Source organism: Amblyraja radiata, chromosome 1 (genome assembly GCF_010909765.2).
Source record: "Amblyraja radiata isolate CabotCenter1 chromosome 1, sAmbRad1.1.pri, whole genome shotgun sequence".
NCBI lineage: Eukaryota > Metazoa > Chordata > Chondrichthyes > Rajiformes > Rajidae > Amblyraja > Amblyraja radiata.
Genome location: NC_045956.1, coordinates 134,111,876 through 134,130,587, shown reverse-complemented (window position 1 = coordinate 134,130,587; position 18,712 = coordinate 134,111,876). Strand labels below are relative to the sequence as shown.

Below are 18,712 nucleotides of genomic sequence, written 5' to 3'. Positions count from 1 at the left end.
TACATCTTCATGGTATTGCTGCCAAAATAAGCTTTTTTGGAATGTGACTAAGATTTTGTTGCTATGTGGAATGCTATTATTCGGGTGGTTTGAGTTGGATATTGCTGGACTTGGATCACCAAACTGAATCACTGCATGCCATCCCCACGGGCTTGTAAATACATGGGCTGGAAGCAGAGCAGAGATTTCCTTGGAAAACACGTAAAAACACAAAAAAATAAATAGAACTCTAAATTATAGGAAAATAATGAAATGAAAAATACATTTCCCTTTGCCTTAATTCTCAGGCTTGGAGCTTCCATTGCATTCAGTGATGTCACTGATTCATCTTGTGTCTGACTGATTGTTTCCTTAGTGTTGTCCTGAGCCTCCTCATTGGACTCCATGGATCACTGTTATACACTCGCCACTAATTATCTTAATAGGTTTTGCACACACTGGATTGTGCTTCAGTTTGAGACTTCAAATGGCTGAACGTTGATGGTTTTCATTTCAACAATCACATAACGCCAGTGAAATTCAATTGATTGCTAAAGGAAAGAATGGAATATTGTGCACATATTAATGTTGTTTTTGAGGGTTATCCACTGTATAGTTATGCCTCAGCACTATCCAAGTTTTAGATAGCCAGGAATTCTTCTTAGCATGACCTAATAGTTAATTTCCCCTCTCTTCTCCCCTACTGCCTGAAGGAAACTTCAACAACCACCATCCAAGCACACGTATTTGTTTGTTTTTTAATAGATTTTTCTCAAGGTGAACAATAAACTTGACTATAATAAGATAAACTCCTGGTATTTGTGAAATCTATTTGGAAATCTATTTAGATGAGATGAGATTGATAAAAGATGAGAGAGCCGCACATTTGGATAGCAGTAACAGGATCGGTCCGAGTCAGCATGGATTTACGAAGGGGAAATCATGCTTGACTAATCTTCTGGAATTGTTTGAAGATGTAACAAGGAAAATGAACAAGTGAGAGCCACTGGATGTAGTGTACCTGGACTTTCAGATAGCATTTGATAAGGTCCCACATAGAAGATTAGTGGGCAAAATTAGGGCACATGGTATTGGGGGTAGAGTGCTGACATGGATAGAGAAGTGGTTGGCAGACAGGAAACAAAGAGTAGGGATTAACGGGTTCCTTTCAGAATGGCAGGCAGTGACTAGTGGGGTACCGCAAGGCTTGGTGCTGGGACCGCAGCTATTTACAATATACATCAATGATTTGGATGAAGGGATTCAAAGTAACATTAGCAAATTTGCAGATGACACAAAGCTGGGTGGCCGTGTGAACTGTGAGGAGGATGCTATGAGAATGCAGGGTGACTTGGCCAGGTTGGGGGAGTGGGCAGATGCATGGCAGATGAAGTTTAATGCGGATAAATGTGAGGTTATCCACTTTGGTAGCAAAAACAGGAAGGCAGATTACTATCTAAATGGCGTCAAATTGGGAAAAGGGGAAGTACAACGGAATCTGGGGGTCCTTGTACATCAGTCTTTGAAAGTAAGCATGCAGGTACAGCAGGCAGTGAAGAATGCGAATGGCATGTTGGCCTTTATAACAAGAGGAATCGAATATAGGAGCAAAGAGGTCCTTCTGCAGTTGTACGGAGCCCTTGTGAGACCACACCTGGAGTATTGTGTGCAGTTTTGGTCCCCTAAATTGAGGAAGGACATTCTTGCTATTGAGGGAGTGCAGCATAGCTTTACAAGGTTAATTCCCTGGATGGCGGGACTGTCATATGCTGAGAGAATGGAGCAGCTGGGCTTGTAAACATAGAAACCTAGAAAATAGGTGCAGGAGTAGGCCATTCGGCCCTTCGAGCCTGCACCGCCATTCAATATGATCATGGCTGCTCATCCAACTCAGTATCCCATCCCTGCCTTCTCTCCATACCCCCTGATCCTTTTAGCCACGAGGGCCACATCTAACTCCCTCTTAAATATAGCCAATGAACTGGCCTCAACTACCTTCTGTGGCAGAGAATTCCAGAGATTCACCACTCTCTGTGTAAAAAAAGATTTTCTCGTCTCGGTCCTAAAAGACTTCCCTCTTATCCTTAAACTGTGACCCCTAATTCTGGACTTCCCCAACATCGGGAATAATCTTCCTGCATCTAGCCTGTCCAACCCCTTAAGAATTTTGTAAATTTTTATATGATCCCCCCCCTCAATCTTCTAAATTCTAGCGTGTACAAGCCGAGTCTATCCAGTCTTTCTTCATATGAAAGTCCTGCCATCCCAGGAATCAGTCTGGTGAACCTTCACTGTACTCCCTCTATGGCAAGAATGTCTTTCCTCAGATTAGGAGACCAAAACTGTATGCAATACTCCAGGTGTGGTCACACCAAGACCCTGTACAACTGCAGTAGAACCTCCCTGCTCCTATACTCAAATCCTTTTGCTATGAATGCTAACATACCATTTGCTTTCTTCACTGCCTGCTGCACCTGCATGCCTACTTTCAATGACTGGTGTACCATGACACCCAGGTCTCGTTGCATCTCCCCTTTTCCTAATCGGCCACCATTCAGATAATAGTCTACTTTCCTGTTTTTGCCACCAAAGTGGATAACCTCACATTTATCCACATTTTACTGCATCTGCTATGCATTTGCCCACTCACCCAACCTATCCGTCACCTTGCAGCCTCCTAGCATCCTCCTCACAGCTAACACTGCCCACTAGCTTTGTGTCATCCGCAAACTTGGAGATGTTGCATTCAATTCCCTCATCCAGTTCATTAATATATATTGTAAATAGCTGGGGTCCCAGCACTGAGCTTTGCGGTACACAACTAGTCACTGCCTGCTATTCTGAAAAGGACCCTACTCTTTACTCCTACTCTTCACTTCCTGTCCGCCAGCCAGTTCTCTATCCACATCAATACTGAACCCCCAATACCGTGTGCTTTAAGTTTGCATACTAATCTCTTATGTGGGACCTTGTCGAAAGCCTTCTGAAAGTCCAGATATAACACTGGTTCTCCCTGAACACTCTGGAGTTTAGAAGGATGAGAGGGTATCTCATTGAAACATATAAGATTGTTAAGGGCTTGGACACGCTAGAGGCAGGAAACATGTTCCCGATGTTGGGGGAGTCCAGAGCCAGGGGCCACAGTTTAAGAATAAGGAGTAAGCCATTTAGAACGGAGACGAGGAAACACTTTTTCTCACAGAGAGTGATGAGTCTGTGGAATTCTCTGCCTCAGAGGGCAGTGGAGGCAGGTTCTCTGGATGCTTTCAAGAGAGAGCTAGATAGGGCTTTTAAAAATAGTGGAGTCAGGGGATATGGGTAGTAGGCAAGAACGGGGTACTGATTGTGGATGATCAGCCATGATCACATTGAACGGCGGTGCTGGCTCGAAGGGTCAAATGGCCTACTCCTGCACCTATTGTCTATTGTCTATTGAAATGAAATGTAAGATTCCAGTTTCAATTTAGTCTTGCATAATATTTGCATTTATTTTGCATCAGCATTGTGATAAAAGTAAAAAGGGAAATTAAAGTATAATCATAATGCTAAATTGAATGAGAAAAATAAAATATTGGAAATATTGATAATCATTGTAACTTCAGTTTCTCTCTCTACAGAAGCTGCTTGCCCTGCTGAGTGGGCATTTTATATTGTATTAGTTTTTTGTTTTACTAAATTGGAAGAGTTCTTGAGAAACAAATGTTATACACATCCTCTTTCTTCCGGGTTAAGGCTCATCAGAACAAAAGTTGAATCCTGACTGTTGGAAGATTGCTCTGAAAACCTTAAATTGTACCTCTGAGGTTGAATGTGAGCCCAGAATAATGAGATCTGCAGAAACTCGTTGTTCCCAAAAGATCATTCTGTCATTCCAACAGGTAATGCAAATGTTGCCAATTGGGGATAATCACTGGGTCTAGGTCAGATGGGGATGTGATCATGGGAGAATATAGAAGATCCTAGTGGCCAAGGTTTTGTTTTGTTAAATAGATTAGTCTTTAGGAAAGATAATTGTGGAAAAAAATGTCCTTGGATCCCTTCATACCAAATTGTATATGTACTCTTAAACAGTAGTATTAGTAGCTTGTACTGATTTGGCTATGGAATGAATCTTGTTTATAGGTCTGAAGAATGGATTATGAGACTGAAACCAACTTGAAGAAATACAAGAAGTCATGTGAAGAGGGAAATTACAGACCAGTTAGCCTGACTTTGGTAGTGGGAAAGATGCTGGAGTCAATTATTAAAGAGGTGATAATGGGGCATTTGGATAGCAGTAAAAGGATTAGTCCTAGTCAACATGGATTTATGAAAGGGAAATCATGCTTGACTAATCTTCTGGAATTTTTTGAGGATGTGACAAGTAAAATGGATGGGTGTCAGTGGATGTAGTGTATCTAGACTTTCAGAAAGCCTTTGATAACGACCCGCACGGGAGACTGGTGACTAAAATTAGAGCACATGGTATTGGGGGGTAGGGTGTTAACATGGATAGAAAATTGGTTGGCAAAGAGTAGGAGGGAATGGGTCCTTTTCAGAATGGCAGGCAGTGGCGAGTGGAGTGCCGCAAGGCTCGGTGTTGGGGCCGCAACTGTTTACCATATATATTAATGATTTGGAAGAGGGAATGAGGAGCAACACTAGCAAGTTTGCGGGTGACACAAAGCTGGGTGGCAGTGTGAACTGTGAAGAGGATGTTAGGAGGTTGCTGGGTGACCTGGACAGGTTGAGTGAGTGGGCAGATGCGTGGCAGATGCAGTATAATATAGATAAATGTGAGGTTATCCACTTTGGCGGCAAAAACAAGGGGGCAGATTATTATCTCAATGGGGTTAGGTTAGGTAAGGGGGAGGTGCAGCAAGACCTGGGTGTCCTTGTACACCGGTCACTTAAAGTTGGCGTGCAGGTACAGCAGGCAGTGAAGAAAGCTAATGGAATGTTGGCCTTCATAACAAGAGGATTTCAGTATAGGAGTAAAGAGGTTCTTCTACAGTTGTATATGGCTCTGGTAAGACCACATCTGGAGTATTGTGTACAGTTTTGGTCTCCTAATTTGATGAAGGACATCCTTGTGATTGAGGCAGTGCAGCGTATGTTCACGAGATTGATCCCTGGGATGGCGGGACTGTCATATGAGGAAAGATTGAAAAGACTGGGCTTGTATTCACTGGAGTTTAGAAGGATGAGGGGGATCTTATAGAAACATTTAAAATTATAAAAGGACTGGACAAGCTGGAGGCAGGAAAAATGTTCCCAATGTTGGGCAAGTCCAGAACCAGGGGCCACAGTCTTAGAATAAAGGGTAGGTCATTTAAGACTGAGATGAGAAAAAACGTTTTCACCCAGAGAGTTGTGAATTTATGGAATTCCCTGCCACAGAGGGCAGTGGAGGCCAAGTCACTGGATGGATTTAAGAGAGAGTTAGATAGAGCTCTAGGGGCTAGTGGAGTCAAGGGATATGGGGAGAAGGCAGGCACGGGTTATTGATAGGGGACGATCAGCCATGATTACAATGAATGGCGATGCTGGCTCGAAGGGCCGAATGGCCGCCTCCTGCATCTATTTTCTATGTTTCTAAGGGGTTTGCCAACTAAAATCATTATTAACATATTAACTCTGAGGAAGGAATCAACTCAGATATTTATGATGATCCACAATATGTTCAGAAAGTAATTTAAATTTATTTCACCTAACAGGTTCAGGAGACCATACATTGGCTTTCTGATTTCTTCTACAAACTGCGTCTTTCAAAACCAGATTTAAGGAGCTTTGGACTGTTTTCAAAGTGGACACCGTATATGAATGAAGTGAAGAAATTCCTGATGTTCCTTGCCAAATATTTTATTGATTCTGAGATCTCCAAACTTTTCCAAGAAACTGTGGCCAGCAACAAAAATGTATCAGGTATTATTTAGAACATAGTATGTAGCACATGCCATTCTGTGTCTGTGCTGAACATGATGCCAAGACCAACTCTCATCTGCCTGCATATAGTACATATACCTCCAAGCCCTGCAGATCCATGTGTCTATCCAAGTCTCTTAAATACCACTACCATATCTGTGTCCACCACTATTCCTGGCAGCTCTCCATGCACTCACCACCTGCTGTGTAAAAAAACTTGCCCCGCACATCTCCTTTAAACTTCGTCCCTCGGATCTCACTTCAACCTCTGGCAATCCAGAGAAAACAATTCATGTCTGTACAACCTCTACTTGTAGCTAATGCTCCCTAATCCAGGCATTATTCTGGTAATCTACCTCTACACACTTCCCAAGGCCTCTCCATCCTTCCTATATTGTAGCAACCACAGCAGCGTGCAATATTCCAAATGCGGCCTAAAAAAAGTCCTACAATACTGTATAATTTCTTCCTGAATTGTATAATGACCTGACCTATGGAATAAAGCCTTTTATTTAATCAAATGCCTTATTAAAATCCATGTAGGCAACATACACATTTAATATGGATCATGTTAGAACTTCACGGAAAGTACTTGTAATAAATTAATTACATACAGAGTTTGTCATTACTATGTACATAATTAAAGTAGCTTGCTCCCTGTTTATCAGTTATGGAATGTATGCATGAAGAAAATGCAGAGACCAACTGCATGTGTTCTGGGTCAGTTGTATGTACTGATAAAACACTTTTTTTTAATTTTGCTGGCAAAAGCCTCCAGTTAATCCTAATTTCCTTTCATTTATTCTGTGAAGAACAATTGAAAAACCCAACCATTGTTCAAATGCAGTTATACTTCAATTAGCGCTTTTGAAAATGGAGCTCTAAACAAACCGTGCTGTATGGTATCATTATAACATAGCATAAATGGATATGCAATCTTAATCAATAATTTTTAACCTGAGATGTATACAATACTGTATATTATATTGTATATACAGAGTCTTTTCCAAAATTATCTGAAGGTGCGATGAAGAAATAACTCCCTAATCCATCGGTTGAAATAAGGAAGTTTTGTTCGAGGAAGAGAAACCACCTCTACAGGAATGTAGGTCGAAAGAGTGTCCAAATTCTCGGGGTGGCCTGGGGCATTATTGATCACCAACAATGCTTTAGGTTTACGGTTATTTTCTTCACAATATCGCTTCACTGCTGTGCAAATGTGACACGACTGTCTAAATATCTCTGTCAACCAGGCCAGCTTGCTTGATTTCGAAATTACAGGCAGATTCAATTTTGATAATCCCCTCATTGCTCATGGTATTTCTGAGTGATAAATGAGCAAAGTCTCCTCCAGCATTACCATCGAGTAGGAGTGTCAAACAGTCTTTCCACCTCTTGAACCCATAAGCGCTTTTTTCATCTCGGGAAATAAAAGTGCAGGATGGCATTCTTTTCCATGAAAGGCGTGGTTCATCAACATTGAAGACAAGCTGGAGAGGGTAGTTGCCACACTCAACATAGAACAGTACAGGTCAAGAACAGGCCCTTTGGCCCACAGGGTCTCTATGAACATGATGCCAACTCGTATCTGCCTGCATATAATCCATATCTCTCCATTCCCTGCATATCCATATGCTTATCCAAATGTCTCTTGATTGTTGCTAACATATCTGCCTCAACCACCACCCCTCAGCCGCACATTCCAAGCTCCATCACCCTCTGTGTAAAAAATATATACTTGACCACCAATCTCTTTTCAACTTTGCACCTCTCATCTTAATGCTATACCATCTGGTATTAGATTTTTCCATCTCGGAGGGGAAAAAAGTTCTGACTCTCTACCCTATCTATGCCTCTCATAATTTTATAAACTTTTATCAGGTCTTCATGCCAGCATTCCATAGATTATAATCCAAGTCAGTCCAACCTCACTCTGTAGCTAATACCCACTAGTCTAGTCATCACTATAGTAAACCACCTCTGCACCTTTTCCAAAGCCTCCACATCATGTAGTCCTATAAAACTGCATCATGACGTCCTGACTCTAATACTCAATTTCCTCCTGTCAAAAGTGTTGAATCAATGTCTGATGATGCCAAGGCCTGGGGAATCATGTTTGGTCTTTGAACTTTAGCCACAATAGAATTAATAAAGTTTTCCCCCAAAACAACCTGATACATTAAAAAAAAAATGATTCCTTGGTTATTGTAACATCCTCTATAATATCTAAATCATTTGTTTGATTCTCACTAAATTTTGTGTTTTCTCTTCGATATACAGTGCCCTCCATAATATTTGGGACAGAGGCCCATCATTTATTTATAAGCCTCTGTACTCCACAATTTGAGATTTGTAATAGAAAAAAAATCATGTGGTTAAAGTGCACATTGTCAGATTTTATTAAAGAGTATTTTTATACATTTTGGTTTCACCACATAGAAATTACAGCAGTGTTTATACATAGTCCCCCCATTTCAGGGCACCATAATGTTTGGGACACATGGCTTCACAGGTGTTTGTAATTGCTCAGGTGTGTTTAATTGCCTCTTTTAATGCAGGTATAAGAGAGCTCTCAGCACCTAGTCTTTCCTCCAGTCTTTCCATCATCTTTGGAAATTTATATTGCTGTTTATCAAAGGATCAAAGCTGTGCCAATGAAAGTCAAATAAGCCATTATGAGACTAATAGATAGAGACATCAGACAAACCTTAGGCTTCCCAAAATCAACTGTTTGGAGCATCATTAAGAAGAAATAGAGAAAGGGACTGGCAAGATAAGGAAGACCTCCACAGCTCATGACAGAAGAATTATCTCGATAATAAAGAAAACTCCCGAAACACCTGTCCGACAGATCAGAAACACTCTTCCGGAGTCAGGCGTGGAATTGTCAATGACCACTGTCCGCAGAAGACTTCATGAACAGAAATACAGAGGTTACACTGCAAGATGCAAACCACTGATTAGCCACAAAAATAGGATGGTCAGGTTACAGTTTGCCAAGAAGTACTTAAAAGAGCAACCACAGTTCTGGAAATAGGTCCTGTGGACAGATGAGATGAAGATTAACTTGTATCAGAGTGATGGCAAGAGCAAAGTATGGAGGAGAGAAGGAACTGCCCAAGATCAAAAGCATACCACCTCATCTGTGAAACACTGTGGTGGGGGTGTTATGGCCTGGGCATGTATGGCTGCTGAAGGTACTGGCTCACTTATCTTCATTGATGATACAACTGCTGATGGTAGTAGCATCATTAATTTTGAAGTGCATAGACACATCCTATCTGCTCAAGTTCAAACAAATGCCTCAAAACTCATTGGCTGGCGGTTCATTCTACAGCAAGACAATGACCCCAAACATACTGTGAAAGCAACAGAGGAGTTTTTCAAAGCTAAAAAATGGTCAATTCTTGAGTAGCCAAGTCAATCACCCGATCTGAACCCAATTAAGCATGCTTTTTATATGCTGAAGAGAAACCTGAAGGGGACTAGCCCCCAAAACAAGCATGAGCTAAAGATGGCTCCTATACAGACCTGGCAGAGCATCACCAGAGAAGACACCCAGCAACTGGTGATGTCCATGAATCGCAGACTTCAAGCAGTCATTGCATGCAAAATATATGCAAAAAAATACTAAACATGACTACTTTCATTTACATGACATTGCTATGTCCAAAATATTACTGTGCCCTGAAATGGAGGGACTATGTATAAACAGTGCTGTAATTTATACATGGTGAAACCAAAATGTATAAAAATGGCCTTTATTAAAATCTGACTTTGTGCAGTTAAACCACCTGTTTTTTTTCTATTACAAATCTCAAATTGTGGAGTACAGAGGCAAAAAAATAAATGATGGGTCTTTGTCCCAAACATTATGAAGGGCACTGTATTCACCTAACTATAAATCAGAGCTGTTGTACCTTAAAACTTGGTGCAGAAATGTTTTACTTTTCTTTGTAGTTCAGGTAGACCAAAAGCGCACAGATTATGTCCACCTTTTATTCAGTACCTAAATCAGGAAAAGTTCTCCATTTTCAATGGGGAAAATTAAAATTAGGTGCCACTTTGGGCCATCAAGCGGCCTCGTATGGAGTGGGGGACGATTTGAAAAAACTAAGAGTTTGGTGCACAACTTCAGGCTGAATGTAACTTAAATACAGAATTTCAGATTTTTAGGTCATTTTCTAAGCTATGCGTGGGATTTCTTCCAGATGTGTTAATGACTTGACATAATTTCATTGCAGGATTGCAATTGGTCTATGCAAAATTGCTAGAACTGTTCAAGCCATGGCTACTGGTATTAAATGCAGAAAAAGGAAGGTAACTACTTTGTAATTCGCGTGTAAAATGCTAGCCTGATCAAATGTTTTACTTTATTTTCCATTTTGATTATTGAAAAAATCATACAGATTCTGAAGATAGACACAAAATGCTGGAGTAAATTAGCGGGACAGGCAACATCTCTGGATAGAAGGAATGGGACATTCGGGTAGAGACCCTTCTTCAGACCAAGAGTCAGGGGAGTGGTTGACACAGAGATATGGAAGGGTAAGGAGTGAAGATGAGAGATCAAAGGGGGCGATCAGGGAAGATCAGTTGCTCAGGACTGCTCTCTAGTTGTTGATAGGAGGGTTCAGTTGCCTGATAACAGAATCATCCTATCAAAAACTAGAGAGCATCTCTTTATCATTCCCTTTATCATTTATCTGTGTGCTGAGGACGGCTTGATTGTAATCATGTATAGTCTTTCCGATGACTGGTTAGCACGCAATAAAAACCTTTTCACTATACCTCAGTATACGCGACAAACTAAAGTAAACTAAGTGTGCTATAGTATTCTAGTGATATATAAAATTATGGGAGACTCTGATAGGTGGACAGTTAGAACCTTTTCCCCAGGGTGAAAATGTCAAATAGTAAAGGGCAGAGCTTTAAGGTAAGCGAGTTTAAAGGAGAATAGGTTTAAGGTGATGGGGGAAAGATTTAATAGGAACCTGAGAGGTAACTTTTTCACACAAAGGGTGGTGGGTGTATGGAACAAGCTGCCAGAGTAGGTAGTTGAGGTAGGTACTATTGCAACATTTATAAACATTTAGACAGGTACATAGACAGGACAGGTTTCAAGGAATATGGGCCAAACACCAGCAGTGTAGATGGGACATGTTGACTGGTGTGGGCAAGTTGGCTGAAGGACCTGTTTCCATGTTGTAAGACGCTATGAGTATTGGGCAAGTTTTTGTTTTTACACAGAGAGTGGTGGGTCCTGGAACATGCTGCCAGGAGTGGTGATGGAGGCAGATATTGACACACGATATACGCCCTTGGCACTATGGCAGTCCCAGTCTATATTGTGAAAGTTTAAATCTTTCACTTTGACAACCATGTTAGTCTTGCAGTTGTCACAATCTCTTGGCATATTTGCTCTACTTATTCCCGTTGACTATTTGGAGGTCTATAGTGCAAACCCAAAAAGCTGATCATCCCCTATTTATTTCTCAGCTCCATCCCTCTAGCCTCACTGGATTTCAGTAAAGTCATCTCAGACTAATCCCTGATGTTCTCCTTAATCAGTAAAGCAACATCTCCTCTTTTACATCTATCTCACCTGTAGCATCCGTTCCCTGGAACATTAAACGGCCTGTCCCACTTGGGCGTCATTTGCGAGTCATTTACGCGACATCATTTACGCGTCATGACGCGCACGTGATGCACGCATGGTGAGGCATGGTGGCGTTGGCAGTGATGCGCGGTTGCACGCGGCGCCCCAGGATTTTGGGATTCACAAAATCTTCACGTGCCACCTGCGTGATGCGCAAATGACGCCCAAGTGGGATAGGCCCTTTCGTCAGTCCTGTCCTTCCCTAAGCCAAGATTCTGGAATGGCTGTTATGTCACAGCCACATGTACGTATCTACACCTTGAGTTTATTCACCTTGCCTGTCAAGCCTCTAGCATTAAAATAAATGCAATTTAATCCAATCGTCTTTCCTCGCTTCCTCCTAAATTATTCTGTCTACTGAATATGTTGTAATTTCCTTCCGTACCAACTTCCAGCCTCCAACCTCCCTCACTATTGCATTGGATCCTGTTTCCCGGTCAGACTAGTTCAAATCCTCACAAGCAGCACTAGCAAACGGCCTGTGAGGATGTTGGTACCCCTCCAGTTCAGGTGCAATCCGTCCCTCTTGTAGAGGTCACCTTTGCCCCAGAAGACATCCCAAATGGACCAAAAATCTGAAACCCTGCCCCTCACACCAACACCTCAGCCGGGCATTCACCAGTACTATCTTTCCATTCCTACCCTCATTATTATGTGACACTGAGAGTAACCCAGCGATTATTACCCTGACCACCTGCTTTTTACCCATTTCCTACTCCCTGTATTAACTCTGCAGGACCTCAGCCTTTACCATGTCATTTGTGCCAATGTGAACTAAGACTTCTGTCTATACTTCAAGGTATGAATGGGATCCTTCCAACTTTGCCCCCACCAAAATTCTTCAAATCTATGGACAGGATAGGATAACCCACATCATCTTCACCTCGTAAATCAACATCTTCAGCTTTTACACTTGAGACTGCTGCATTCAATTACCCAGTCAGATTCTTGAAACAGATATCCCATTTTGAATGTTTTAGTAAGAAAATTATTGGATAGGCTGAGAAAACAATGCAATCATTTTCCCAAAGTTTCCGTGGAAAATGTGTAGTATTCTCACCAATTTATGGAAATCCTTGGCCAAGGATATGTCTAAATGAAAGCTGACTATTCAGGATAACATTGAGAATTTTAGGTGTGTTCCTTTGGAGCATTTAGAATCCCTGCATAAACAACATAAACAGAGTGCATCACCTGCAAACCAACTCACCTGTTCAATTCATCAAACATCTCCTACCCTCACCAGGGTCATGGTTCCACATCATTGGCCACTTCCGAACCCAAAGAACTGGCTATTTCAAGGACTGTCAAAGAAAAAGGAACATAAATTGTACATAAAAAGGAACAGCTCTACAACATTCAAGATTTCTAATATACTCCAGTGGTAGCTGTTCACATAATTAAATGTTAATAGCTCCACTACTGGTGGTTGCACCTTCATCTGCTTTGGATCAAAGTTTTAAAATGTTCTAATTAATCCTTTACTGCTTTCCCAAGTAAAGAGGTTAGCCTGTGTTTCTTCCTTCAAAATACAGATTAAAAACTAACTTATTGACAATGCTTTTATTTATTGGCACTTTATACCGCTAATGTATTTATACAAGTGCAAGTGTTATTAATTTTTCCTGTCTCTATAAAGTAAATGAAGACCTGGGTGTCATGGTACACCAGTAGTCATTGAAAGTAGGCATGCAGGTGCAGCAGGCAGTGAAGAAAGCGAATGGTATGTTAGCATTCATAGCAAAAGGATTTGGGTATAGGAGCAGGGAGGTTCTACTGCAGTTGTACAGGGTCTTAGTGAGACCACACCTGGAGTATTGCGTACAGTTTTGGTCTCCTAATCTGAGGAAAGACATTCTTGCCATAGAGGGAGTACAGAGAAGGTTCACCAGACTGATTCCTGGGATGTCAGGACTTTCATATGAAGAAAGACTGGATAGACTCGGCTTGTACTCGGGGGTTGCGGGGGGATCTTATAGAAACTTACAAAATTCTTCAGGGGTTGGACAGGCTAGATGCAGGAAGATTGTTCCCGATGTTGGGGAAGTCCAGGACAAGGGGTCACAGTTTAAGGATAAGGGGGAAATCTTTTAGGACCGAGATGCGGAAAACATTTTTCACACAGAGAGTGGTGAATCTCTGGAATTCTCTGCCACAGAAGGTAGTTGAGGCCAGTTCATTGGCTATATTTAAGAGGGAGTTAGATGTGGCCCTTGTGGCTAATGGGATCAGGGGGTATGGAGAGAAGGCAGGTCAGGATACTGAGTTGGATGATCAGCCATGATCATATTGAATGGCGGTGCAGGCTCGAAGGGCCGAATGGCCTACTCCTGCACCTATTTTCTATGTTTCTAAATGATAATGTATGATTCTCATAAAAAGCTACAATTTTTGATAGCATTAGCAATTGACGTTATGCCTGTATGTTGATCAGCATCCAAATAATTGTGTTTTCGTTTCTAGCAACAACCAGTCCTATCCTTGGTTAGAGATTGACACTCCAATTGCATCTGGTGTGGTGAAGTTGTTTACAAAATGTGTTGATCACCTGCATCAGAGTTGTAAAGGTAAGCTGCAATTTGAGTAGATGTTTTGATTTTGTTAAGCAGTGAAATTAAAAGAAAATGCATGATTTTCAGATATTATAAAATGTAGATTTCTTAATTTTAATCCTATGAACCAAGTAATCACAACACATTAATACCAAGAAGAGGCATCGATATAATTTCTTGTTATAAGACCAATCCAAAGTGTTTCATATATTGCATATAACCTCTACACAAGGTCATGGAAAATGAAATGAATAGAACATAAGGATAAACTGTTTTCTATTTCTTTTGAGTTCTTCTCACATTTCCCCTCTGCAGATAAACTATTTCCTGGGCATCGAGGTGCTCTGTGGTTCCATTTGATGTATTATTGTGAAACGTCCACAACACCTAAAATGCCTGAGTATATTTTGTACACCTATCATTCTGAATATTCCAAATTACCATGGCGAGAGCTGTATCCTGATCAAGCTTTGATGGAAGAGTTCTTTAAAGTACGTAATTTAATGAAAAGACAATTACTTTTCTTTATTTTTTTTTTAAAGATATATTTTGCTGCGTAATAATGTATATGTTTTAACAAACAAATCCCATGTTATCTAACATACAATTTCATGGATGTATTAAATTCCAATGCAGTTGACTCGGTCTTTGGCCAAGGTTAGTAACAAGTTAAAATTGGAATAAAAGGAACACAGGATGGATTATTTAGATAAATATCTATTTAACAGTGTTGTTAAATAGAACTTTTTGCATTTTTCCAATCAATGCACATTATACTATTTCAGAGATGTGGGAAATCTGAATTTTTTTAAAATACTGAAAAAAATTCAATAGGTCAGGCAACATTTCTGGCAAGAGAATCTATGACATGAAACATTCTTTTTTGCAGCATTTTTAAATTTTTTTAAATTTATGCCTGATAACATAAAAATTAATAACTATCATTCCAAAGCAGTAAAACAGGATTCAGACAATAGGTGCAGGAGTAGGCCATTCGGTCCTTCGACCCAGCACCGCCATTCTATGTGATCATGGCTGATCTTCCACAATCAGTACCCCATTTCTGTCTTCTCCCCATATCCCCTGACTCTGCTATCTTTAAGAGCCCTATCTAGCTCTCTCTTGAAAGTACCCAGAGAACCGGCCTTCACCGCCCTCTGAGGCAGAGAATTCCACAGTGTTTCTCCGTTCTAAATGACTTAAAGGCCTGTCCCACTTGGCGATTTTTTTCGGTGACTGCCGGCGTCATATCAGTGTCGTCAAAAGATTTTGAACATTTCAAAATCCAGCGGCTACAAAAAAGTTGCGACACTTGAAAAAACACCGCGCGTCATACGTCGTCATGCCGCAAATTCTTCGGTGATCTGATACGTCAGTCAATGATGCTGGCAGTCACCGAAAAAATCGCCAAGTGGGACAGGCCCTTTACCCTTTATTCTTAAACTGTGGCCCCTGGTTCTGGACTCCCCCAACATCGAGAACATGTTTCCTGCCTCTAGCATGTCCAAACCCTTAATAATCTTATATGTTTCAATAAGATACCCTCTCATTCTTCTAAATTCCAGAGTATACAAGCCCAGCCATTCCATTCTCTCAGCATATGACAGTCCCGCCATTCCGGGAATTATTTTCTTTTTTTATTGCTTACAGGTTTATTTGTGTTTGTATTTTTTAACATGGTCAATAAATTGTAAAAAAAAATTAAACATTTAAAAAAAAAATTAGCCTTGTGAACCTACGCTGCACTCCCTCAATAGCAAGAATGTCCTTCCTCAAATTTGGAGACCAAAACTGCACACGATACTCCAGGTGTGATCTCACTAGGGCCCTGTGATTTGGCCGGATGATGGACAAATGATTGGTATTTAGAGCATTCGTTAAAAGGAAGATATCTCACCAAATTTAATCTAAGATGGAAATAATATTGTGTGCAGGTCTTCAGAGATAGGTTCAGAGAGCTGTTGCGATCTGTGTAACCAACCTTTTTTTTTAAATGAATTAACAGTGTAATTAGATTGTTACAGTCCAAAGATATATTCAGACATTCAGTGTGTTATGCTTCATGTTTAGTTCTCCATAACCCTGGGTTTGCTCTTCTCCTTCAGGTGGAGAGAGGAAGCCCAAAGAGCTGTTTCCTGTTTTTGGGAACATTACTATGTGAGGTTAACTGGGTTAATGTTCTTTCTGATGCTTGGAATCCCCAACCCCTCATGCATACAAGGACCATGGTTGTGTATTTGTTGTTTATGATGGTATTTCTATCAAAAGAGGACGAACTTACAAGCAAACCAGTGAGTAACTTGTACTTTATTCATTTGGCAATCTCTCCAATGGGAGGTACTGCAGTACTTTAATAAAGTAACAACTTAATTTGATTTGTTAATTATTTGAGCATTGGCGCTTATAATTGACACCATTATCTCAATTATGTAGAACATAGAAAATTGAATTGGAGAACACAGCAACTGGCCCAACATGTATATGGTGAACATGATTCCAAGTAAACTGATCTCATCTGTCTGTCCATGATCAATATCCCTTTATTCTTTGCACTTCCATGTGCTTATCTAAAAATCCACAAACTCCACTATAGTATCTCCATGTTCAACCTCCAACTTTCAGATAAAAAATTCAAGTTTATCCAACCTCGCCTTGCAGCTGAAGTCTTCTAATCCAGGCAGCATTCTGGTAAACCTCCTCTATACCCTCTCCAAAGCCTTAGCATCCTTCCTGTAATGGGCCAACCAGAACTGCACGTGATATTCCAAATGCAGCCTAACCAAAGTCTTATAAAGCTGTATTATGACTTTCTGACTCTTATATTCAATGCCCCAGCAATGAAGGCAAATTTATCATACGCTTCCTTTACCAACCTATCTACTTGTGCTGCCGCCTTCAGTGAGCTATGAACGGTTTCCAAGATCCCTCTGCACATTAATGTTGTTCGGGGTCTTGTCATTAAATGTATACTCTCCCATTACATTCGACTTCCCAAAGTGCAACACCTCACACTTGCTCGGATTAAATTCCATCTGCTATTTCTACGGCCATTCCTGCTGCTAAGCTATATTTCGCTGTATCTTCTGACAGCTTTCATCACTGAGTTACTCCAGCACTTTATGTCCTTCAGCTGGACAATGATATTTGGATATGTGAGGATACAACAGAGATGTCAGCAAACATTTCAGGATTGTAAATTTTAACATAATGGTTCAAAAATATATTTTGTGCAGAATTTATACCACAGCCCATTGTGCCATTGATAACTGTGTTGTTGCAAATAAAGATTGTGTTATTGAAGGAAACTGCCTCGTATGGACATAGCAAGTAGAAAGTTAGGCTATGAAGTAAGGGAAACCTTTGAAATACCTCCTGGAAATGACTGAAAAGTGTGAAAATTCTGTTTTTGGTCTTTCTGATTTTCCTGAGTGGAAAGGAAGAAAATAAAATTAATTAAGAAAGGATAAAACAACTAAATTCTTGAATTGTTGGTGAAATGTTTATTTGGATAACAACAAAATTCTGAATATTTTCTGTTTTGGAGTGACAGTCGTACAGAAATCTGCTCTACCTTTATTTAATAAATTAATGTGCATTTGTGATGATTCATTCATGGGATATGAACATCACTGAGCAAACCAGGATGGAATCATTGAGTCATAAAGTGATACAGTGTGGAAACGGGCCCTTCGGCCCAAATTTCCCACACTGGCCAACTTGGTGAGGGCGCTGCGAGCCGGCAGCCCTGTCAGCAGCGTGTTAGTTTTTTCTACTTTTTTTGTTTTTTTAGTGTGTCTTAATGTATGTTTTTAATGTCTTGTGTGGGGGGGTAAGGGGGAAACCGTTTTGGTCGCCTCCTCCACGGAGAGGCGACTTTTGTCATGTTGCCTCCCCCGTGGCCTAACATCAAGGATTGGTGCGGCCTTTCCCAGAGACGTTCCCGGGGCTTCAGCCGCGGGCGCAGCAAGGACACTTTCGTCGTGGAGCAGGCGAGCCGTCGCCGGGGGTCGCCGGAGGGGAGAGCCCCATTCGCTGGCCCGCGGCAGCCTGAAGCCGTGGTCTACAGAGCTCCAGCTGGCGCTGCGTCCGGAGCCTGGGATCCCACGTTGGGGACCCGGGAGAAGAGCTCTGATCGCCGGCCCGCGGCCAACTTCTACCGCGGCTGCGGCGGGGACTTACCATCCAGAGCAGGATCCCTCGCCAGGGATCCCTGGAGAGGAGCTGCGAACGCCGGCCCTGCAGCCTGCGGTGCTTCTGGCTGCGGCGCGGTGGAGTCTTTAGATCTTCGACTGCCGGCCTGCGGCCTACACCAACTTGAAGCCGCGATCTCCGATGGGTAAGTCAATTCAGGACTTGCCTTGTCTGAACATCTGGACGCCCGCAGCGGCGACTACGGAGGGTTGAGGTCCCAACCACGGGGGGAAATGGAGGAGGACTGGCCAATTTTGTGCCTTTACCACAGTGATGAATGCTGTGGTGGATGTTTGTGTTAAATTTTTATTGTGTATTGTGTGTTCTTTTTTTATTGTACCGCTGCTGGCAAATTCATTTCACTTGCACTTTATGTGCAAGTGACGAATAAAACTTGCCTTGACTTGACTTGATGTCCCAGCTACAC

At 41.4% G+C, this 18,712-nt stretch overlaps 1 protein-coding gene across 1 annotated transcript in view; it reads left to right on the top strand.

Moving 5' to 3' along the window:
- epg5 (ectopic P-granules autophagy protein 5 homolog) overlaps positions 1-18,712 on the top strand; it is a 144,527-nt gene that overhangs the window by 109,584 nt on the left and 16,231 nt on the right. Inside the window, exons 32-37 of the mRNA XM_033031094.1 lie at positions 3,712-3,857; positions 5,676-5,883; positions 10,128-10,203; positions 14,006-14,109; positions 14,410-14,585; positions 16,200-16,385. Of these exons, the coding sequence (XP_032886985.1) occupies positions 3,712-3,857; positions 5,676-5,883; positions 10,128-10,203; positions 14,006-14,109; positions 14,410-14,585; positions 16,200-16,385 (896 nt within the window). The remainder of the gene's footprint in view (positions 1-3,711; positions 3,858-5,675; positions 5,884-10,127; positions 10,204-14,005; positions 14,110-14,409; positions 14,586-16,199; positions 16,386-18,712) is intronic.